The 26,440-nt window shown below is 32.7% G+C and overlaps 1 protein-coding gene across 4 annotated transcripts in view; it reads right to left on the reverse strand.

Moving 5' to 3' along the window:
• The window catches only part of CSMD3 (CUB and Sushi multiple domains 3), a 1,073,652-nt gene that overhangs the window by 44,593 nt on the left and 1,002,619 nt on the right, over nt 1-26,440 (reverse strand). For all 4 annotated transcript variants that reach the window (XM_065895021.1, XM_065895023.1, XM_065895022.1 and 1 more), the window contains 8 exons: nt 24,806-24,979; nt 22,606-22,779; nt 20,979-21,164; nt 18,865-19,038; nt 16,535-16,717; nt 13,366-13,542; nt 3,355-3,534; nt 1,581-1,754 (listed from right to left, as the gene is read on the reverse strand). In XM_065895021.1, the coding sequence (XP_065751093.1) occupies nt 1,581-1,754; nt 3,355-3,534; nt 13,366-13,542; nt 16,535-16,717; nt 18,865-19,038; nt 20,979-21,164; nt 22,606-22,779; nt 24,806-24,979 (1,422 nt within the window). The remainder of the gene's footprint in view (nt 1-1,580; nt 1,755-3,354; nt 3,535-13,365; nt 13,543-16,534; nt 16,718-18,864; nt 19,039-20,978; nt 21,165-22,605; nt 22,780-24,805; nt 24,980-26,440) is intronic.

Genomic DNA, 26,440 nt, shown 5'->3' on the forward strand with positions numbered 1-26,440 from the left:
TCTCTGAACTGGAATTCATACTCTGCCATTTACTAGTAATATGACTTTAGGCCACACAATAATGTAGCTGGTCCCCTAAATGATAGCAGAGTTACCCAGTGTCCTTACAATTTGACCTCTCTGAGCCTGTGTCATTATCTATTAAAATGTCATGACTAAACATACTTAGCCAGGAGTTCTATGTACCAAAAATAATATATGTAAAGCAATTGGGACAAAGTGAGCCTTATTATATTTGGATATTTATTACAATTTAAATGTCTATAGTATGTATTTTATTATTATTTGCATTTTAATAGATCAAAAAATAAAACATTATATCAAGAAACTTTTTGATTGAGATTTTTTCATTCATATCAAACAAACTTTACCATAAACTCATCTCTGTAAAATCCCCTTGTTGCTATTTATTCTGAAGTAGCTATAGAATATCTAGTCTCATTCAGAACACATTGGTCTGTTTTAAGATGATCCTTAGCATCAGAATTTTAAGGGTCAATTTGTGTGACATCAACCTTGAGGCTTGGAACACACTCTAATAAATCATATTACCTAGAAGGAGCTTCTTTAGATGTTGCATAAATTGAAGTCTAACAGACCACAATTGCAGAAGTAAATTAGTTTTATGTCTCATGCTCAATAAAACTGGTTAGTAATACTCTCTGTAGCAAATGTGATATGAATGATCTGATGGGCCAGCAAAATGGTGGCATGCATGCCTAGTATTTGCAATCACTTAATAGGAAGCTCTTCAAATAAACTATCAGGTTTATGATTGGCCTTTCAAAATGAGAAATTTAAAATTAATAATGTAGCTTATTTTTTCCACTTTTTCAGTTATGGGTGGAGCTTTTGCATCACATTTTAAGAGATCCTTTCTTACTTCAAGGTCATTTAGGTAGTGTTGTAATATTTAAAACTTTTATATTTAATTCCCTAATGATTTGACATTGATTTGCTATTTGGTGTGAGACAAAGATTGTATGTGTGTGTGTGTGTGTGTGTGTGTGTGTGTGTGTGTTTGTGTAAACGAATTGCCTTATTGCGTTAATTGAAATGTCCATTCTTTCCCCACTGATTTGTTCTATAATACATCAAGTATCAATAAATGGTTCTGTGCTCTCTATTCTCTAACACTGGTTTACTTTCTATCCCTGTACCAATGCTGTAATGTCTTAATTACTATAGCATTCTAAGTTTGATACCTGCCAAGGATTGCACTATATACCAGAGGTACAACAGTGAACAAAAACAAAAATCTCTGCCTTTAAGGAACATAAACCTGAGTAGAGGACATCACCCAAAAAAACAAGATGTGTAAAATGTATAATGTGTTTTGCAAACAAAGCAGTTTAGTCTAAAAGTTAGAGCAGAAGGAACATAATGGTTGGATTGCATAAAAATAGCTACACTGGTAAATGCTGATTTTAATTGAATTTTAATTATGCATGGGAAAGAGCTTAACAATCTCATATTTGTCCTGGCAAAATCTGAAAAAAATTATGTAACAGCTGTAATCACAGTAAAGTAGCTCTAGGAGAGTGAAAACATATAATTTTAAGTACGGAAAGTATACTTACGTAAGCACTGTGGTACTTCCCCACTCCAGGTACCATTCCCTACACAGGTCAAAACAGCAGGAAAGGATAGTTCATAGCCTGGAGAACAGATGTAGCTAATACTAAAACCCCAGTCGAAATTTGTTCCTTCCAATCTTCCATTAGAAATCTGGGGAGGAGTTGGGCAGGTAACAGCTGTAATTACATTAAAAATTATTAGACACAGCTGTTGAAATATCCTGGTGTTAAAAAAATAAATATCATTAGAAGAGGCATATGTGCTAATTTAACCTTTTGGAGGACAATATGGTGTGGCATGTTCTATTCTCCTGGTAGTATTCCTGAAAAATCCTTGGAATCAGTCCTTCCAGGATGTGACTACTTCTTGGCAACATAATGGCTACTGGTTGTCAGATATTCTCTTACAAAATAACAAGCTTTCTGACATCGAAGGGAAGGCGAAGAGAGGGTGACCTTCTATCCAGTATACTGCAACTGAAAAATTACTGGTTTTATATAAAATTATTTTCCAGTGACATTTAGAAAGACTGAAGTGCTGGGTTGTTTGGCTATATAAAGTGTCAGCATTGTAGCAAGGAATTTGGGAGTAATTCTGTGACATTTTTGAAAACACAGATTATGTATCTCATTAAAATATCCAAATTTTGTTCTATCAACCACTTAGATTCATATGCTAAAACTTACTATATAGCTTCTAAATGCATTATAAAATTTTTAAACATTCATTTTTAAAATTAAGTTGTCTTCGAGCAAAGATGAGTTAGATAAGGTGACAGAGGTGAAGGGAAAATGAGGGGTACCAATTATAAAATCTAAAAATGAGGAATGATTTTATTTTGATGACTAGCAACATATATAAATAAATTTTGGGAGTTGTATAACATTGTCATTATCAGAATCAATTAATAATCTATGAAATATTTTATATTTTAATAATGTATAAAATATAAAATGTCTGTTCATATATTTTCACAGACTAACTGTATATTTATAGTGATCTGATTAGGCAACTGTGTAATCAAGAAGAAAAGAAACACATTGGTATTATTCTTTTGTGTTAGATTACGTCAGGGAGATATTAAACTCGCAATTCATAGGCATTTAGAGATGCACCTTAATGAGAAATCTCGATGATTAACAATCAGTATTACTATAAAACAGTATAAATTATCTGACATTGTATCTACAGTATTTCACAAATAATAAAAAAATTGACAAAAGATTCTGAAAATATTTTCAATGGAAAAACAAATAGCATAAAGTAGTAAACTTACACCTATATTGACTAAAATATTACTTCTAGATTGCATTCTTTAAAGAAACAGGTTTACCTTTTAAGAAAAAGTACAGTTCTACAATTCAGGCTGATTGTTTTCAAATTATAGAAAGTTTTTCTTCCCATCCATGAATAACTCGACCCAGGTAGCTAATCAAGTTAAAGTTCTAGTTCATTATGATTATATTCTCTTTGAAGTATTCATCAATCAATATAAATGATGATGGTGATTACATAGCACAGAACATGATATTTTTGTTATTTTGGTGGTATGACAGTTCATTATCATTACTTACAATGAGATATAATGTTTTTGTTAAAATGTTTTAAAATCTTATATGTTATTATCTATATGGTTTAAAGCACTCAATTTTGGTACCAGAAAAAAAAGCAAAACAATACAAAAAAAACTATTTAAATTTACTTTAAATTTGCATATTAAGGCCAAAAATATGTGGTGGTTATCACTTATAAATATTGAAGAAATCATTATCATACCTCTACAAGCTGGCATTACTCCACTCCAAGTGCCATTAGTTGTACAAGTCCTGATTCTGGAACCATTCAATTCCATTGTATAGCCTGGCTGGCACATGTAGGAAACATTTTGTCCAACCACATAATCATCTCCATATCTCAGTCCACTGGCTGGTATACCTGGGTCTCCACAACTGATTACTATCAATATTGGATTGGAAGAGCAGATAGTTAATGTGGCATGTATTTAATGGAAAGAAATAGTAAGCATATTCCATACTTAATATAAAAGTAGGGAAAATTAGTCATCATGCTCATTTTTTTTTATCATGCCCATTTTTAATGATAAAACATAAGCATATTTAAACCACATACTGGCAATTCCTGATTATGATCAGTTACTTATTACAGATTCTATACACATGGCTCAGAAACTGTCATTTAGACTCGAAAAGGCCAGGTTAGTATGCTATTATGTTGTAAAAAACTGTGATGTGGTAACCTCTTCTAACCTGAATTAAATAATCATGGAGAAGCTCTCCTATAGGATCGAGATTTCTAACATAATATTTGAAATTTATACTCTTATATATGGTTACTGAAATCTCTAATTTATCAGGCTTGCTGGACTGAGGGTATATTTTCTGCACAGTGCCACTCAACTGGATATTATCATAGTTTTCAACTAACATAATGCTAGGTGCAAAAATAATAATTTTATTGAATAAATGAAAGAATGAATAAACTATAAAATGTGAATTTATCACATACTGGGCAAGATACATAATTTGTGGGTCTAGTGAGAAATGAAAATGCCAGAGCTAGGGATAGAGAAATCAATTTCCCATTTCCATCATCTCATTGCCATCCCAAGTGACAGAAAAATCCTCAAGAAATTGCGACCTCCACTCTGGAATGTGTTTGCTTCCTGGATTAGGGGTGAGTAAGAGGCCTCTGTCAAGTGCTTGCCAAATCTGCCTTGTATCGCCAGTCTAGGAAAGGGTTAGCTGCTGCCCTGCCTCTGCCCCAAGACTCCATGAGTACAGCCAAATCCAAGCAGCCCGACCCACGCTTGCACCCAGACCCCACAAAGGGGTGAAGAACAGAGGTGCAGTGTGAGCCTCCTTCTGCTAATGACATGATGGACCGGCTGGGCAGAAGGCATCAGTGGCCCAGAGCAGGGGTGGGAGTGGGAAGGCCAGGCAGGGCCAGGGGCAGCAGGTGGTAGGGAGCTAAAGGCCTATAACCCATCCTAGAAAGATAGGGAGGCAGGGAGGCAAATTGTACAAGAGCAGACTCTCCAAACCTTCAGCACATGCTCCATTGTCCCAGTGGGCTTTAATTATAAAACACAAATTCAAAGATTAAATCATTAAAAAATTTGAGACAGTGATCACAGAGCATTAAACACCAACCACAGGAGGCTTTTGAGCACGAGATTCTAACAATCATGCTGGTCCATAAAGCTGTCTCAAATTACATATATAATATTCTCATTTATAAAATGACACCACACAAAAACTTTCAAAAAGACTGATTACAGCATAGGAAACAGAATTAAGTCTAAATATGGCATTTAAGAACAAAGCATAACAGAGATCATATATAAGCCACAAAAGCACTTGCTGTTTTGAGAAACATGATTTAAGCATGCTTGGCTAAACGCTTTCTGGTGGCTAAGAGAAAAAGGAAAACACAAAAGGTCACATCACTTTTCCTTTTCTGGAGACAAAAAACATGTAGCATACCTACCTTTTAGTATTTGTTTTGCCTTTTGAATTTTTTTTTCATAAAAGGACAAACAATTTTACCAGGTAAATCTAAGTTATACTATCTCATTTTTATTTTGAATTAACAGTAATTAATTAATAGTTCCCATTTTGGAAGTCTAGGGTTAAAGACTAAAAATAGATTAAGACATCGAAGACCTTAATGACAATTAAATTATATTGTATTTATTAATTTACCATTAAAATTATGAATGTCAAGGTTTTTTTCATATTATTCTAATCTGTTGAGCCTAAGAAATTTAGGACCATGAATGATGACATTTAAATTAAAGAATAATATTCACAACATTCCGCCTGCTAATCCTCAGAGCCCTGAAGAGTTTGCTGAAATCACTCATTGAGTGTTTCTATCTGACTCCTAATAAGAGTTTTGTATATAGGATGATTTTAATTCTTTTAGTTACTGACAAGGAAAATATTTTTTAAATCGTACAACTGAGTTGAATAGGAAATCAAATCCTACTTGTTTACCATAAGATGTCAATTCTTTTTGCAGTTTTAAAACGTGTAATCATATAAAAATGAGTTTAAGACTTCAATTTATTTTATTTTACTTGTTATTTTATATTTTTAATCTAGATTCAAAGCTAAGAAGAAGGAAAATTAAAGAGAACATCAACAGATAGTTATTGTTTTCTGGGCAGTGCTTTACAGACTGAATTAGAATTCTGGCAAGAAAGAACAGCTAACCCAGTCGTAAGGCACATGAGCTGAGTGAGATGTAGCCACCCAAAGAAGACAGAGGATTTATTTTAGAGAAGCACTGAGGAAGAGTTCTGCATATCTTGGCAGCATCATGAATGAAATGCCTGATAACAACAGCTTCAGAAGGATTTGTTCTGGTGGTTTCATAATGAAGCAAAGGTCAAAGAGGAAGTTTCCAATAGCAACAATCTTTGTAAACAGCACCTGCTCCACAAGTCAATTCAGTCACCACCAGCTTGTTTTCAGCAACAAAAAGAGGCTTTCGGGTTTTTTTAGGCAAAATCTTAGAATAGTAGCTCTTTAGGGCTTTCCCCTAAAATTCAGAGACATTAGTGCCTAACAACAGGGTGCTGTGGTTTAATGCAAGAGAATCTTTTCTAAAGTCACCAAATCCCTTATGCACACAGCAAGAGTGCACGCACACAGCAAAAGCGCACGCACACATATGCATCCACACACCCAACAACCAAATAAACTCCATGAAGGCAGTTATTTTGTCTCTTTTCTACACTACTGTATTCTCTGAGCCTAGTCTTGGGCATGACTTATCATAAGAGATTAAGTAAAATAGTTGTTTAAAGAATAAATGAGTGAATGAGTATGTAAGGAATAAACAACTCAAATTCTCAAAAACACATGAATTGTTTGAAAGGTTTGAGTTTGGTTTTGTGTGAGCTTTTCTAATTAGCTTCTATCATGTAATTGATGCTTATTTGGCATCATTTATGATAAATCTAAGTATATAACCTCTATGCTAAATATAAAACATAATTGTACTAATTCTAGTCAATCTATGCCACCTCAAAACTACTTTCTCTTAACTTCTTAAATGAACATTATAAATATGCATTTAAAAAAAAATATGATCACATTACCCACACTTTTACAACAGAATTCATTTTTTACTCAATACCTAATGAACATTTTTGCATGTTAATACATATAGATCCATTTAACTTGTTTTTAATGACATGATATTCCCTTGCATGGATATACATGCAATATGATTCATGTAACCAAACCCCTGTGACTGATATTTGAGTTATCCCATCATTTTCCCACTGTACACAGTGCAGCAATGGACATGCTTGCTTGGACATTATTACACATGTGCTTTGCTGGGTTTCAAGTCCAGAACAGAGTTCTGTAGCACAATGAAGTTCCAGAAAGGTGCTCAAGCCACTTCCCTGGTAACATTTTTGATTCTACACAATCTCCCAATGCAAAAGTTAGTTCCCTTTTTATATCTTAGTAAGGTAAGTTTTCTCAACTTTAACCTTGGCACTATGACATTTGGGACCAATAATTCTTGGCTGCTTTATGCATGGGGGAGGTGTTTAACATTGATCTCTACCTGCTAGATACCAACAGCTCATCCCACTCACTTGCAATGTGACAGCCAAATATATGTCCAGACATTGCCCCTGGGAAGCAAAATCACCCCTGTCTGAGAACCGCTGCCCTGAAGGATAATTCTCTCTTCTTGAGAAGATTTAGATGACCTTTTAGCTTCATCTCCCCCAGTTTCATTCTGGGATAGCCCCCAGATTTCTCTTGTGTAAGACTAGCCCAGCTCCCTGACTTATCCTCTACAAAAAAAATCCATGAGAATTCTCAGGCTGGTAAAAAAAGATTGAGTAAGAGCCATTTCTGTGTTGGGTATTTGGAACAAAAAGCTGTAGTTTCATTCATCACTGGATATGATTAAGTATGCTGTCCCTGGCCCAAATAACTTGTAGGATGCAGGGCATTGATCAGTTTGGAAGCAGAAGTCCTGGTAGGTTAAAAAAAAATCCAAGAAACAAATTATATATATATATATATATATGTATACATATACAGATATATATATATATTTTTTTCTTCTTTTTCTTTAGACCTGACAGCCAATCCTTACTTGACAAGCCCTGTCCTGGCACAGATTGTATCTTTTTCCCAAACACTATGTGCCCTAGGTACCAGAGGTGGCTCTGCCTGTTAGATTTTGTGAAAGATAATGTTTCCATACTATTAGTATCTTGAAGGGTTTCTGTGTTAACAAAAAATGTATATATGTTTTTAATGAGTATTTACTTGTGCTTAGTTTTTAGATCTTCTCTCTCAGTCTGAACATTACAGAAGGGGACTTCACCAAATCTTAAAATCAGGACACTGTTACAAGCTTCTTGGTATTGTAGCAAATATCTTTTCCTTCCAGCTTGGTTTAAGTTCTGTGGATGTTTAACATTTATAATTTCTCTGCCAAAGTGTTCACGATATTTGAATGCATGGTTTTGATCTCATGATATATTCTTTTACTCACCCATGAGAAAATTAGTTATACTAATTTTATACTAATTTTAACTAATATACTCCAGCACTGGTGGTGGGTTTAATAAGGACCTGTCTGGAGATGCAGAAGGATAGGCGTAGAGAAGAGGGAAGAGTTCTTGGTTTTGAGGCATATTTTTAGAGAAAGATTAAGTGTACAATTTCTCAATTCCTCTATAATCTGAAGCTGGAGAATATTAGCAGTTAGAATTTATGTGAGGAACATTTTATCCTTTTACCAATATCTGTAATAAGGCTAGATATGAGGAAGAAAAGTAGGGGCATTACCATTATTATTAAATTATGTTTATTCCAAAAATGTTTTCTAAAATCATGAAAATGGATAAGGAAAATCACAGGTGACACATCTACACATGTGATTGGAAAGGAGTGTTTTAAGAACAAAAAAATCTGTGTGTGTTTGTACGTGTGTGTGTGTTTGTTTTGCTGCTGGGAAATCAAGCAAATAAAAGGTATATTTGCAAATCACTCTGGTAGGAAATTCTCAAAGGGCAAAAATGCTTGAAATGCCAAAGCTACTTTACTGCGTGTGAAATATTAGAGACCAGAGACCAACCTTACTAAACTTTGCCAGTTCCTGGCAAAGGGCTCTATGATAGGTTCTGGGTAAATGATGTTTTATTAACTGAATCCATACGTCATCCAATTATATTATATACCCACGGTTCTCTTTCTATTTCATTTAAACTGTATTTTATATAAACTATATTACTATAATAAGTTAAAAATAAAATAATATTCTAAAAATTGGATCACTCCTTTGATTATCACTATGCAGGAGGTACTAGCTGCCTAAGGATAATTAGCCCAAGGATAACTAGCCCAGTTACGGAGGGGGAAAACATTTAAAGTAGCCAAAATTTCATTTTTAAAATGTAGAAAAAAAATCTAAATATAATTCAACTCTTTATATTTTACTTTCATTCAACCATTGTAACTAGATGATTTATTCAACTATATTTTAAGACTTTTATTAATTCTTTCCTATTCAAATCATCCTATATTGAAACGTGTGTCATGTAATCAATCTTGTTGATTTTATCTCTTTCAACTGATACTGTCCTAAATCTATCAGATCCCTATTTTCAATGATAATATATGTGATTCAACAGTACTCCTGTTCTTCTCTTTTGACTCATCATATTAAAATATTTCATCTCCTGCAAGATTTAGATTTATTATTGACATACCTGTACTATATGTTTGAACTCTCATCTTGAGATAACCAAAAAATTATTGCTAAGCTATATAGAGAAAATTGCAATTTTAAGTGGAAAGTACTGTTGAGAAAACACAAATTTTATAAGTGATCAGCTCATTAAAAAATGACATAACTTTGCAGAACTCCAATTGGCAAATGTAGACAAACTGGAAAAGTAAGAGAGGAACAGGCTATAAATTAACAAAACATTTTCATATGCTTTATAAGCAATGCCCTATATCTATATCATGTCAAATATATTTGACCATGGTAAAAAAAAAATAGGAAATAAAGCAAGAAAACAAGGAGGAGGAAAAATACAGAAGGAGAAAGTGAAGTGAACTTGATAACATTGCTTCCTGAGTTAAAAAGACTTGAGTTTAAATCTTAGAATCTACATTTACTAGCTGTGTTAGCACAGGAAAGAAAGTTATATTTTCTCTGTAAGATACCATTTCTTCAAATGTGAAACAGAAAGGATAATAGTATATACTTTATAGATCTGTTCTGAGGATTAAGTGAGAGAACTTGTGTAAAGCACTTAACATAAATCCTAACAAATGGTAAGCAATGACAAATTTATTTATTATGAATACAAATAGTAACACTTTGAATGAAAAGAAAAAAAGGAAGGTTTTGTTTTCTTTAGGTGGGTTTTCCAAAAATTGGAATTAGGAATTTGGTTTAGAAATTTAGTTCAATACTTTAAATTTTTTCATACTTAATTTAATTCATTTTAAATTCATGTTTATGTCCTTGCATACAGATACTAGAAAAATAATGCCTACAAAAGGCAATTACATTAAATCAAAATTTATTAAACATATGCTTTATTTGAATTTAATGTTTCTGGTATATATAAGAAATGAAAAAATTAATTTACTGGGAAATTTCATCCATTTATGTGGCAGAAATAACTGTTTAGTGGTGAGCTCTGTCAGTATTCAGTAAATCAGTTAGATGATTTGGTGCCTCAATTTCCTGACCAATGCATATAAGTCTACGATACAATCTCTTCCAGCTCCAAAATTACATGATTCTATCAATCGTATATTGAAATTAACTTCCACTGCAAATTAATGAGAAGGACCCTGAAACACTTGTTCTAATCAACAACAGATCACCACATATAAAATTTTCAGTATGTTAGATTCTTTAATTACAGGAGTTTAATCTATTTTAATTTCCACTGAAACTTCTCTCTGTGTTTCTTTTTGAAGGATATTTTTATTTTTGCTTTTGGTTTGGGTTGCTACTGAGGTGTTTGCTGTGAAGTAAATCAACTGTTAAAATTCTCAGTTTCTAGTTTAATAGCAATTCATCATTTAAAAGCTAATGCTTGAAATACCTTACTCAACACAATATTTCTCCTTGAACAACTGACATAAAGAGACTTTAAATTTTGATACGTCATTTGCTCCCGGTCTGTGTTGAATTGAGTGTTTTTTAACTCGTTTAAAAATTCCTAAGGAAAACCAAAAACAATTCAGTAAAAAATTTAATCTAATTTTCAATCTTAAGAAATAGTATGTGTTTTTCTTTACTAAAGTTGGAAAATACTTTAAGTAAAAGACTTAGGTATTTATCCATGAATTTAAAAAATTGTTATTCAATGTGAAAAAAATGTTACTCAGTATATTTCCTTTATTCTGAATATATTCATTATTTCCTTCTTTTTCATAACTATATATTGAAAACATACTATATACCAGAAACTGTGTGCTATGTTATCTATAAATTACAAGCCCTCTCTGCAAGTATTTTAAAATGGAGTGGAATGGTAAGTCATGTGCACTAATAGCTAAATTAAATTCATATGAGATATTTGAGTCAGTCAACAACTATTTACTTGGTCAATTTATGTATCAGGTGCTAGAGGGTCAATGATATAAACAGCCCCAGTTACTAATGCCCTATTAAGTTTATAGTTTAGTGATGTAAGGAACTGCCATAAAAGAGTTATACAATGTAGAGAGATCAGTTTTAGCCAAAGCGGATATGAGGAAGAAGTGTCCTAAGAAGGCTTTTGCCAAATGTGCCGTTTGAGCTAATAATACTTAAAGGGTACTAGGTAAGAGTTTTAAAGGCTCAGATTGGGGTGGTGTACTATGAAAACAGTAAAGCATATTTCTTAATTGTTAGAATGTTCAGTATTTTAAAAAATGAGACATTTTCAAAGTAAGTAGGAGGACTTCTTTCCTTCAAGATGGAGAAACAAGGAAGAATTTACTCTCCATTTGAAGCAGCTTCCCAATCCCACCCCCCTCAAAAAAAGTACAAGTTTCATCAGGCAGCAAAGTACAGTGATCCTTGAGTGACAGGAAACAAATGGGGTGATTGCTATGACTGCCTCGTCTTACTGCCCAAAGAGAGTTTCCAGGCTGTGGCACAGGGAGAAGGACCCCATGCAGAGCCCGGCAGACTCCCTGAGTTGAAAAGATGGATTGGACAGGAGACAACAAAGTGGACAGACTTAGTGAGACAGAATACAAGAGAGGACACACACACAGATCTCTGGAGACGTAAGGAGAAAATTCCTTGAGTTATTTGGCAGAATACTGATTAAGCCATGAGAAAACTGCCCAAGGTGAAGTAAAAAACTACTCGCAAAGATTAGATGTAACAGTATCTGGTGCTGACACAAGGCCAGGAATATAACTTGTTACTGATTCAAATCAACAACTGAGAAATATTTTGCTATTGCACATTTGGCTGATATGTTCTATTCAGTGCTTATTTCAACAACCTTCCAGCCATAGTGTGCCTTTACCTTTGAGGAGACACAATACACGAAGTATCTCAACAGTTTTCAGGCAAGATATTAACTACAACTAACTTTCTCAAGAATCACAGATATGACATGGCATTAGTTTGACAGCATCCTCCTCTGAATAGATTATTTCAGCTATTTATTCAGGAAATACAAATACTCACAAAAGAGCTAAAGAAAAAGGTGGGGGATGCATCATTCGCCCAAACATGGTACAAGCCCCTGCCTTCTTAGTAAATTTCTGGGAATTACTAGGTCAGCAAAGGGCTGCTCTACCACTGACACTGTCAAGAACTATTGACCTTCTCCACACCACAACATTAAAATAAGCCCAGCATCTTTTTGGATCCTGGAAGCAACATGCTTCTCATTTACAAATTTTACTTACGCCCATTTATGTTAATATTCACAAATGACTTTTAATGAGGGCCTCTACAGCAAAAGTATAATCTGTTCAAATTTCAACACGCAAGAAACTTCCATTAATCTCCTCAGAGCCTATTTCACTCAAGGGCTTTAGCAACGTCTCATGACTCCTTGAATGAGTCTCTGAACACATCCTAAAATAGCTTTTCTTTCAAAAATTTCATGATTTACATGATGCTACTGCAGTTCTTCTTAATATAAGCAGCAGTGATTTTCCAATGGATAGATTATTGTTAGTTAAATAAATTCTACTTTTCCATATATAGGCATTAATTTATATATAGGAATTTTAAATACATTAAAAAAATCCAACAAGTGGGTAATTTCATTATGATGCTGAATCTCTGAAATGCCACATTTTTTAACATCTCAAGAGGGCAAATCAGCCATCAGGACTTCCGACAATAGTGCACGAACCCAAAAATAATCAGTCTGCTTTTTCAAAAACCAAGTCAACAATTAATATGTGCTAGACTGGCAAAACGAAAGTACATTCCTTGTATTTTTAGTCTTGATTATAGCTGATAATTCATCTCTGTTTTTAACATACTGTAAAATTACATTTAATAGCACTGATATTCTGTGATCCCTCTTTTCTCTGCCAATGTGATACCTTGGAAGCCAACTGATTCTTAAACTCACTAGTGTACACTTGAACCGTAACACTATCATCATCTTTTAATGTGAAGGACAATACAAATATTCAAAACCCTGCCTGGTTTGATTAATTACAAAACACACACATACATGTTTATATAACTATTTTTCACATACCTAGTGATACTTCAAAATACTGAGAAGAAACTTACTTGTACAGTTAGGCAAAGTTCCAGACCACGTTCCATTGGCTGTGCACTGCCTAACTGAAGGTCCAGAAAGGATATATCCCTCCATGCAGGAATAAATGACTGAACTAGAAAATGTTGTGCCATCAATCCGAAAGACTTTTCCATTGGCTGTTGTCCCTGGGTTACCACACTGTACAGCTATAAAACAAAATGGTTAAGAGTATATATAAAAATAGTGCATTTAGGAATCCTCTCACAAAAAGTTAAGGACTAAATGATTGTTTCAGATTATCCAAAGGAGCAATAAAATCCTCTAAAATAAGCATTGAATTCTCTTTTATAAGGAGTTGAAATTCAAGATGAATTTATATCTTATTAGTTTAATTACTGGGATACAAATCATATAAAAGCTACTTTTTAAAGAATTTTGTGAGTCATTTTGGTAAAACTTTGTACAGTAATTACTTGAGAGTATTGCTTTGGGGTAACACAAAGTCTTTCAGAGAAGAATTTTAAGAGTCTCTGCCTAAAAAGCAGCTCATGTAAAACTGGAAGATATGTAACGAGAAGAAACAAAGATTTACTATAATTATACTTGTAAGAAAACAGATATAAAATATACACTGATTTACTATAATTATACTTGTAATAAAACAGATATAAAACACGCTTAAATATTATAAGCATCATGTATGTTTTTATTTATATAAGTATATAACTGATTTGCACTAAAACTTTATAATCTCTATTTCTGGACCAAAGTGTACAAAAAATTAACTGAGTAAAAACAAAGTCACTAAAATTCTAGGAATGATTTTCATTAAGTTTTCAATGTATCCTAAATAGGAGTCAGAAACACAAATGCCTTATATGATTATTCTGTATTATGTTTAACTATTTGCCATCAATGGCATCAGTGAATTTTTTAAATATATTAAAAGCAAGCCTATGTCAAATGCAGTACCTAATTTTGTTGTAGTATAAGAAGGCATCTTAATACTTTACAGAATTTGCTATCTATACGAATATGTAGTGTAATTATAATTTCAGAAAGTACCACATATATCTATCTCTTGCTGCATCTTAAATATTTAATTTTGTCGATCATTGGTAGTGGTGCTGTATGTTTGTGTGTATGTGTGTGTAGACAGAAAACTTATACATCTTGCACATTACAATTAGGACAGCTTTCTTTCATAAAGGTTAGTACCTGGAGAGTTTTCCATTATGTGTGTATTCATAATCTACCTAACTAATCTCCTGCTGATAAACATGAAATTTAGTTTAGTTTCTCTATCATTTTTGGTTATAATGTACTCTAGCTTATATACACAACTATGTACATTGATCCTATTTTTATGATAAGTTTCTGAAAGTGGAATTTCTGGAAAATTTTAATTCTGAAAAATACTTTTAAGTATATATAGTGTTATCCAAGATATTAGAAAAATACACACTTGTATCAATAGTGTGAAAGTTTGCTTATTTTCACACATCCTCTCCAATACCATGTCCCATCATTTTTTTTTTTTTTTTGGTACGCGGGCCTCTCACTGTTGTGGCCTCTCCCGTTGCAGAGCACAGGCTCTGGACGCACAGGCCCAGCTGCCATGGCTCACGGGCCCGGCCGCTCCGCGGCATGTGGGATCTTCCCGGACCGGGGCACGAACCCGTGTCCCCTGCATCGGCAGGCAGACTCTCAACCACTGCGCCACCAGGGAAGCCCCAATATTTTTATTTTCTTTAGGAAAAAAAAATTCCTCAAAAGTGGAGTTAATAAATCAAAGCAAAGAATATATATGCATTTTTATCAACTTAATCTAAAATATAATTTTAAAAAACCTCTAGAAATGTTTTAAAGTTCTAGTTTTGCTGCACATACGCTACAATTTCATATTAAAGCAGGTGAAAAATGATGGTTAGATGTTTAATTGTAATATTCGGATTAGTAGTTATGTAGAATTTCTTCTATAGTTTGCAATTTTTTTTTGCTCTTCTGTATTTTCTGTTCATTTCCTCTTTCCAGTCATCTGCTAGAATCTTTTTCTAAGTGATTTGTATGAACTCCATTTTATGGGGAAAATATTAATTCTGTTTTATTTGCTACAACTCCTAGGTCTATTTTGTCTGTAATGTGTACATTAACAAAACAAGGTCAGCACCAGGTTGCATTTCGTCTAAAAATATTTTGCAGTTCAGCTGAGCAAAGAGCTGGCTTAGATATCAACCACATAATGTACGACATCACTATAAAGACTTTGCCTTTGGAAAGTAAGTTTGAGAAATAAAGTGAAGACAGTGTGCTTAGTGTCTTTTGCTCCACAACTCTGTTCCCACCCTTTCCCTATAATAGAAATTGAGCTGCGATTCTCTCTTAAGATTATTAATTTAGTCCAGTTATAAAAAAGATAACTATCTTTCCTAGAATATGGATATTAATTTTAAACATAATACAAGTGTCTGAAAATATAGTCAATCAAAAAACTGCCAAGGAGGTTTTATTGGGAATTGTTTTCTATTTATAAAACCCATACATTTGGTATAACATCAAGTACATTTCATACATACCTTTGCAAGTTTAGTTTTTGCACTAAAATAATCTCAAAAAGAACAATTTAAATTATAAGGGTAATTTTCCAGCAACATTTCCTTTTCTAGGCAGTGTTGTAAAAATTATGTTTACTCTGAATCAGTCAGAACAATTAACAATTTTACTTAAACACCCCAAATATTAAGAATTCTAGTTATGAGCAATACCTATAAATAAAAATATCATTTATACTTAGACATCTGTTTATATTTTTCCATTTCTACAAACCTGAAAACTAAAACAGATCATGAGATAATGTTGATGTGAGAACAACCTAATTTCTTCCTGGTGGTGTCAACAATACAGAGCACTGTGATAAAGGGAAAGACAAAATCTTTTTAACTTTTCCAATCCTGATATCTACTGTGATGTGAACAATGTATATAAATGATCCATGAAAGATAATTTTAATAACTTAATAATTGTTATCTATCATATTTCTCTTATAGGACAGTGTTGGTAAAACTGGAATGATACTGCTTTTATTCCATGGTTGAGGATAAGAACTGGTAGGAGTAATTTCATGAGCAGCACCCAGTTGAATTTGATACACATTAAATTCCAGCGTCATCAATGTTATTAGTTTCTATTTGAGATTACCTTTGCATTCTGGCTGCCTTCCAGTCCAACTGCCATTGGGTAAACATGTTCTTTCTTCTGAGCCATGAAGGATATAACCAATATCACAGGCAAAACGTACAGAACTTTTGGTTCTGAAATTGCTTTCCTGTCTAGAACCATGACCAGGAGTACCTGGATCCCCACATGTACCAGTAGCATCACCTGCAATTCAGTACAGCTCAAGTTAACTTATTTCAATGAACATTTACTAAGTTATGATTTAGTCCAACATTCTTGTAGGAATTTGTTTTTGTGCATGTTGTGTTTTAATATGCTAAGTTGACTGGGTAAAATCGTAATTCATATTTCCTATCTGACTCCAGTCATAAGAAAAAGCCTAAAGGAAAAAGAAAATAGTTGCAGAGTATGGTGTTATTTTCCATATCAGTGATATTTGGAGATGTTCAATAAGTTGAAGATATTTCATTAGTATTGCCAGAATCTAGTTCTTAACCAACATAATGGAAAATTTATAATTGACAGTTCTTTGGGCTCAAATGAGAATGGATTTATACAATTAAAATTGAAAACATGGACTTGGCAATTTTCATCTTTCTCTGAACTGAAATCAGTTTCTGTTAAAATAGAACTGTGATATACTGGAAAATATAAATGTTAAAATATAGTATTTCTAAACTTTCACCCCCTAATCGTCTCTATCAATGACCACTGACCAAAAATGAATAAGCTGCATACTTCTCATACATGAAAATATAAAAATAAATTGTAAACAAAGACTAGAAACTCTGACTTAAGTTCTTAATACGGATTTTTTGCTCATGCCAAAGCGTTTCTCTTTTGATTATAGTGTTTAGGGTTTACTGTCTCTTTATCATTTCTTAAATAATTTTAATTAAAGTTGCCACAGTGTTAGTATACTTTTGAGAGAGAGAGAGAGAGAGAGAGAGAGAGAGAGAGAGACACAGAAAGAGAGATAGAGAGAAAGTTGAATACATAAGCATTGAAAGTGCTTTCTGTCTATCTAGATGCCTATTTTGACACGCCCTGTGTATTTGGAATCCTTCTTAATATTTCCTCATCTTCATGTGATGCAATATTAATAATCACATAAATATTTAAGGTCACTATTTCACTTTTAAATATATATGTACACATTATTTTTACAACTAAGTAGTAGTTTCCCAATCAATCCTGTGTGTGTGTATATGACAGAGAAAGAGAGAGAGGGAGGGAGAGAGGGAGAGGGAGAGAGAGAGAGCCAGAGACAGAGACAGAGACACAGAGAGAGATGTGTGTTATATGTATTTTCAGTTAGCTGAGTGAGTAAATTAACTATGATAGTTTAAAAAATCTATAGATTAAATTTGAAGTACCAGGTAGTTATTTCATAGGGTTTAACCACAATTACAAGGGGAATCTGAAACTAAGTATTTCACAACTTTTACCTCTAAAGGAAAAACAGTGTGAAACAACTCCTAATAAGTCATCATATGATCTCCACAGAGATAAAATAATATAAAGATAATGGACAATATGTAAGTAGAAAGAACAGGCAGAAAAATAAGCACCAATATCTGGCTGATAGGTCAAAACAGAATAAATAGTATCAAGAAGGGAGAAACCACAGCTCTAAAACTGAAATACAATTTCTGAAGAAAAACAGTAACTTAAACAGCTCAAAAAAGATTTTTCAAATACTCACTCTGTGAACAAATTATTAATTAAAAGTAGACTGAATATTTACTTATTCTAAGAAAACTCTATTGGGATCATAGACACTCAGGAGTTATATGTTGTCTATTAATAACAAATAAAATTAGGAAAATAAATGTTTTTTATAAAAATTATTGGCTTAGTTTAATTTAAAACATTTAGGGCTTTATTTTAAAATTATGCTATTAAGTAACTGATTGCTTACAAAGTTCATCTACAAAGAACTGAATTCTAACAGGAAACCACTGAAATAACATTGCTTTATAGGGAAACATATTTTATATCTGCTAAAATGGAATAGCTACTTAAGCTTGAATGGTTAGCTATTTTAATGAATAAAAAAAGCACTTCACAGAGAGTAGCATCCGAACACCACTTACATTTGATACAACACAGTTCAAAACATATACCTGTAATTTATCATTTACAAGATCAGTATTAATTTGTGTTCTAAATTCATATTACCTTAAGAAGAATTCCGATAAATGTAAAAATGTTACAGCTTCTCCCATGAGATTTTTAAAAGAGAAATGTATTATCGTATCTCTTTAGATTGTTTTGTGTATATATTCCAAATAATAATAATACTATTAATGTAATTTCCAACACATATCATCCAATTTTCCAAGTGGTACCTGAACAATGAGGTTGTGATCCACTCCAATGGCCATTTAATTGGCAAGTCCTTGATGATTGGCCAAGAAGGGTATGCTTTCCTGTGCAGGAATAGCGAACAGTGGACCCAAAGGTATACTTCTCACCAGACAGGACTGCATTAGGAGGAACGCCAGGGTGTCCACAGTCAATCACTACAATACATAATTATTGAATATAAAATTTTTTATATCTCTATCAAACAACCTGCACCAACTTTTTATGAAATAAATCAGAATTATCTGCTCTAATATACACATCATCCAGAAATCAAATATCTACATGACAGTTGAAGTTACAGGAGTTATTCTGTCAGCCCACTCACCCTGAGCATGAGTTTAACAGGAACATTGTAAGTAAACTTAAATGATTGAATCAGTATAAGATTGTATGTGTGGGGGTAGTGAGTGTGTGTTTATATACATATGTGCATGGGTTGGAAGTATGTATGTGTCTAGATAAGGATGTGAAAGTTAGGGAGAGGAGTGATGTGGATTGGCTAAATAAGGTCATATAGGATTCAACATGAGCCTATACAAAAATTAAAAGGGAAAAACTTAAGGGTAAAGGAGAGGGAATGAAGGTGGATCTGTGACACACAATGTAGACCTCACATAATGTAGTCCAGAATAATTCCACTCCAGGCCATTAATGAATAAATTATCCTGTATAAAGAAAATACTCAGTGGCTTATCAACCAAAACACAGCTAAGCCTAGCAGAATCAGATGTTAACACATTGAGAATTATCTTTATAAGCTAGAAGTAGCTTGGGAACTTACTGTGTGCCCCCTTTTAGTTGTAACTTGGAAAAATACTGAGCACAATATGACTCTAAAGTATTAAATAGCACACAAGGAGACATAAACTTAATAAAACCCCTGAGTACTTCGCACAGTACCAGGGAGTGCTATAGGAAATAAAGAAAAGGTAAAAAGTAAATAAGAGCTAAGAAAACCTGAAGGAGTTCATGTTTTCAGGTCCTACAAAAGATTTTTAACTTTAATGTTGTAGCCACACAAGGCTAAGTGAATTACTTAAACCATTAGACTAGTCAGTCTACAAAAAGAAATCAAATGCATTTTAAGCAAGGGATCAACAATTGATTTAATTATCTGCATAGAATATGAAATTAGATAGACACTGTATAAAGTTTTGTTTCTTTGTTAGTTTGTGAATGAGTACATGAATGATGCCACTAATTTTTCAAAAAATCTTACCCCATGAACATAAAGAAAGTGCCTCTTAAATAAAACATGATCATAAAATAATTTTATAATTTAGCAATTTAGTATAACCAAAAATTACTTGCACAATGCTTTCTTGATACACTACTCCTTCAATCTATAAAGTTCTTCTCTCTCCTATCATGTCCAAGATTCATCAGCTCTGAGATGTAAATATATTTGAGACCTATCAATAAGCTGAATTCCTAGAATTCATGTTCACTTCTCTATGTCTTCACAAAATTTTGATTTATTTCTGTTAAATTATTGTCTCACTACACATGTTAATTATATGCAAAGCTGCTATAATTTATTTTATTTATATTCTACAATTCCAACACAACATATAACAAAATGCACTCATATGCTGACTGACTTGAAAGATGATGTGTATTAACATTTCTTATGTGCATGTACCTGTATATAATAAATACTTAAAGTCAGTAAGTATTAAGTAACACCTTTGTCTAATTTCTCAAGTATTTTCAAGCACTTGTTGCTGTTTATATTAAACTAATTTTGCTTTAAATGAAATTTGAAATATTAATACAATAGAAAATTAAAATGTAGTTTATTCTCATGGGATGGTAACATCATAGAGTACGAAATACATCTGCTTTTAATATTCTATCTGCTCCATGAAGGTTCAAAATCAAGGGATGACAGAGAAATATTAATCACATTATTACTAATAAAAATGGCATTTGGGCATTGAATTGGTAGGATATAGGGAAGTGTAGTTTCAAAATAAAACAATACAATCAATATGCTTCCTTCTGATACACAGCCCTAAATATTTCATAAAGACAGTCAATATACATGTTCCTTCCACAGCATTATATCAAGGAAGAGTTCCCATTATCTACTTACTGATACATTCTGGTAAAGGTTTGTCCCATTGTCCATTTGGTTGACATATCAAAACTGAAGATCCAAATAAGAAATATCCAGGATTGCAGTCATAGAATACCACAGTGCCATAGGTGAAATTCCCATGTTCTATTTTACTTTCTCTTTTGGAATTGGCTGGAATTCCGGGATCAGAACAGTTGACCACTAAACAAATGACAAATTTTGAAATATATGTTTGGAATAATATACATATACTTATATAGATTTCCATTAGAAATGTAGCTTCAAAGATAAATTTAATCAAACAAACCAAAGATTCAAGGAATAATAATAACATTATAATGGGATATAATGGACTGAAATTGGTTTGGCTGAAAATATTGGAAAAAGGAAAACTTCTTTGCAAAATCGTTTTGAACAATAGCAACTCCTAAATATTACACTGAGTACAGATTTAACCTATCAAGCTTTAAACAATTAGAAAATGGAAGAAAATGATAATTTGGTTGTTACTTTATCAGACAGTACGAAATATACGTCTTTGGAAGTGGAAAAAACACAAAACAATTATCTTTAATATACTTCTATAGAGAGAACAATAAATAAACGTCTAATGCAGGTATCATGGTAATTTAGGCCTCAAACATCGTTTTGTTTTGTTTTGTTTTGTTTTTTTCCGGTACGCGGGCCTCTCACTGCTGTGGCCTCTCCCGTTGCGGAGCACAGGCTCCGGATGCGCAGGCTCAGCGGCCATGGCTCATAGGCCTAGCCGCTCTGCGGCATGTGGGATCTTCCCGGACCGGGGCACGAACCCGTGTCCCCTGCATCGGCAGGTGGACTCTCAACCACTGCGCCACCAGAGAAGCCCTAGGCCTCAAATACTGTTTAACCAAAAATATGAAGATTGTCGTACTGAGTGAAGTAAGTCAGATAGAGAAAGACAAATATTTTCTGATATTGCTTATATGTGGAATCTAAAAAAAAAAACAGTACAAATGAACTTATTTACCAAACAGTAATAGAGTCACTGATGCAGAAAACAAACTTATGGTTACCAGGGGCAAAGAGGGGGAGGGATAAATTGGGAGATTGGGATTGATATATACACAGTACTGTATATAAAATAGATAACTAATAAGGACCTGCTGTATAGCACAGGAAACTCACTCTACTCAGTACTCCGTAATGACCTACATGGGAAAAGAAAAGAATCTAAAAAAGAGTGGATATATGTATATGTTTAACTGATTCACTTTCTTATACAACTGAAACTAATCCAAAATTATAAATCAACTATACTCCAATAAAAATTATAAAAAATATTTTAAAAATTGAAAAGTTCCATTGATTATGAAGCAAACTGCAAGTAAAAAAGATATAAATGATTTTATATACAGCCATAAAATAGGTACAAGATAACATAGTTAAGCAGCTGAAATAAAGTTTGTCAGTTTTGACTCTAAAAATGTTAAAAAATAAGAAAAAGGAAAGCATTGCTAATGAGATAACATCAATATTAAATATTTTTGCTTTATTAGCTGAAAACTTTCTACTGTTCTGTCCAAACTGTTTCAAATGTTATCATGCGTGTCTAAACAGACTCATTATTACCATGCCCTAAGCTGGAATATAGTTAGATTTTTACCTTTGCACATTGGTGGAGGATGACTCCACTGTCTGTTGGCCTGGCACTGTGCTTTTGTTGGCCCTTGCATAAGATACCCAATATTGCAAGAGAATGTTACCACATCATTAAAGTTGAATCCATTTCCACTTGTTCTTCCATAAATTGGACTACCAGGGTGACCACAGCTCACAGCTAATAGCAACAGGGCCAGGGTGGGAGAGACACAGAACAGAATAATTAGTTATCAATTATTACATGAAAATTACACTTAATCATTTCAAAGAATATAGAAAGAAGGCCACTTTCGTATGAAAATATACTTAAAGTAATTTTACTAATGCAAAGGAACAATTTAGAATGCCAAAATAGTCTAATATAGAAGTATCATATTAGTAAGTAGACAATTATTTATAATTGTGGTAATTACATGCAAGTAGTGCACAGATATTTAAAGTTCTATGATAGCTTTTCATTCTATTTCATTTTAGGGAAAAATACTGAAATTCAAAGAAATTTGGGAATGACTGAAATTCATATCACTAGTTAATGGCAAAAGGAATGAAACTAAACCAAATTTCCTTTTCTAGTTAAGTTTAAGAATTGCAGATAAATGAAGGCAATTTTTTGTATTTAATTTTGAAATAGTTTCTTTTAATATTATTTATCCAACCATTTTTATGATTAATAGATTAGCAAAAGTGTGCTTGAAGAATAACAATGTGACTGCAATAAAAAATGATGCCTTATGCTGTAGAATTCTTAACATATTGAGATACCAATATTAAGATTACCTAAACCAATCAACCTTACTGGTATAGTTTCTTCACTATTGATATTTAATAATTTAGCACAGGTTTGTTTGGAAATAATGGTATCAATTAGATGCATTATTTACATCGTTTAGAGTTTTGGTTCTTTTTTAGAGTTCATTTAGTGCTGGCTTTTCCCAAACACTCTGTATTCCTGTGAACTGTTTTATTGCGTTATCTCACTTTATTAATCACAGGAAGTCCAGTAATACTGCTTCATAACTGGGCACAGTGAAAGACCCAAGTCACTTTTAGTACTTTAAAAATGACCCAAGAGCAATTAATTTTCAGCTGTATTGTTAACGTCAACCTATTCATTTGAAAATGTAACTGCATCTTATTCTTGTTTAAAATTATTGATAAAGAAACCTGTTTTACCCCAAGGGCCAATTTCCATTTATAGTCTCAATTATTCAGTAAGAAAAATAATGGTATGAGTTGCCTATGCTTTGATATAATGAAAGGCAAAAAATCTGGGATGGATCCAGCATAATATTGCTGTCTTTAAATCATTAAACTGTCTGCCCCCTATACACACACACCACAGAGAAGCAATTTTGCTAACTATATGTTCTATTATCCTATTAAATCTCAACACATTAATGTATTTTCTATTAAACTAGAACTCCAAAAAACTTCTGTTGATTGGATAAGAATTTGACAATGATAGAATTTATAAATATGGATGTAACTGGCCCAAAATTAAATATTTCCTGTGAACTCATACTTAAAGACCCACACATTATTTCTCTGAAGCATCCAAAATCTCTATCATTTGATCCTATAGTGTTAAAATTACAACGTACTTACAGTGTTTATTCTAATTTTCTAACACCATTTTTAATACAAATGTCAGTGATTGCTGATGGAAATTATTAGGAGAAAAAAATAAGAAATTATGGATAATTTACTTTCTGATCCAAAATAGGATAGACTGTGATATGAAATACTGTGTACTGCTGGGTATTCAGTGGAGTAAGAAAAAATACTAGAGTTATTACTCAGCTATTTTAAAATTCATTTTATCCTTCATGTGTAAATTCACATCTAAATTAACTTAAAAGATCAGATGGATATTTGTTGAACTAGTAAGATCTTTATTAAAACAATTCCAAAATTGTTCCAAATCCACAAAGTAATGACAGACTTTCTAATATTTCTTCCACTTTCATGGTGGATGGTTTTATATGCTTCTGAACACACCCTACTTTAAAGACTAGTGTGTGTCAGTATAAAAAAATGCACAGTGAGAACTTAGTTATTTAAATACACACACACACATGTGCACACACATGTACATATGTGTGGATCTGTCTATATAAACATTTCTCTTACCTAAGAAAAAAATTACTGGTAATTGCAAGAGAACTAAACAGAAGTCTCTAATTACTTTTGCCATGCTTACTTACGCACACAGGATGGAAGTTGACCAGACCAGTTGTGATCCTGTTGACATATTCTCACTGAAGAACCAATCAGTCGAAAACCAGGATTACATTGATAAACAACTGTGTCTCTGTATCCATAATTTTCTCCAATAACTTGACCATTCACAATAAGCTCTGGAATTCCACAGTGGCCCGCTGAAATTGGTCAAAATAATATTTTTAATATTGTGATCTAAGTTTTATTACGATTTGTATATTCGTATACATATATAACATTATTAATCTTTAAATGTTTACTTAGAAGTATGCCACAAATAAGGCAAACACAATTATATAATATTAAGGTAACTGTAATATACTTAACAAAATGCCTACTATTTGGGAATTAAAAGAAAACACACTTCCAGTAACAGTTGGGCCTGGATGAAATTAGCAAACATTTCAATATGTATAAAAATGAAAATATAGCATGTAAAATTTTGAGGAATACCTATAAAGTATGCTTAGTGAGGAGCTTTACAGTGTTAAGTGCTTTTATTAGAAAAGAAGAAAGATATAGGATGAAACAAGCAATATTTCACTTTATGAAAAGGAAAAAGAAGAGCAAAATAATGAAGAGAAAAAAAAAAGGCCAAAATAAGTAGACAGAAGAATATATTAAAGACATTTACAGAAATCAAGGAAATAGAAAAATAATAGCGAGCATTACCTAAGCTAAAAATTCTTTCTTTAAAAATAAGAGAGAAGGTTCAAATAAATAAAATCAGAAATGAAAGAAGAGAAATTACAACTGATAGCACAGAAATATAAAGAATTATAAGAGACTACTAGGAACAATTATACACCAACAAATTACAAAAACAGGAAGAAATGGATAAATCCCTAGAAATTTACAATCTTTCAAGAATGACTCTTGAAAAAATAAAAATCTGAACAGACCAATCACTAGTATGTGATTGAAACAGTAATCAAAAACCTCTCAACAAACAAAAATCCAGGACCATATGGCTTCGCTGGTGCATTCTACCAAACACTCAAAGATTAAATAGCTATTCTTCTCAAACTTTTCCAAAAAAATTATAGAGCAGAGAAAGCTTCCAAGCTTATTTTATGAGGCCAGCATTACCCTGATACCAAAACCAGATAAGAACACCACAAAAAAAGAAACCTACAGACTAATAACCCTAATAAATATAGATGCAAAAATCCTCAAAATATTGGCAAACCTAATACAACAATACATTAAAATGATCATACACCATGATCAAGTGTGATTTATTCCAGGGATGCAAGGATGGTTCAACATCTTCAAATCAATCAGTGTGAAATACCACATTAACAACATAAAAGATAAAAATCATATGATCATGCCGAGAGATGCAGAAAAAAACATGTGACAAAATTCAACATCCATTTTTGATAAAAACTTTCAACAAAGTGGATATAGGGAGACAATGTACCTTAACACAGTAAAGGGCATATATGACAAGGACCTGCAGCCAATATCATATTGAACAGTGAAAATCTAAAATCTTTTCCTCTAAGATCAGGAACAAGACAAGGATGCTCATTCTCCTCACTTTTATTCAACATAGTATTGGAAATCCTAGCCACAGCAATTAGACAAGGAAAATAAATATAAGGCATCCAAACTGG

Source organism: Phocoena phocoena, chromosome 17 (genome assembly GCF_963924675.1).
Source record: "Phocoena phocoena chromosome 17, mPhoPho1.1, whole genome shotgun sequence".
In the NCBI taxonomy this organism is placed as follows: Eukaryota; Metazoa; Chordata; class Mammalia; order Artiodactyla; family Phocoenidae; genus Phocoena; species Phocoena phocoena.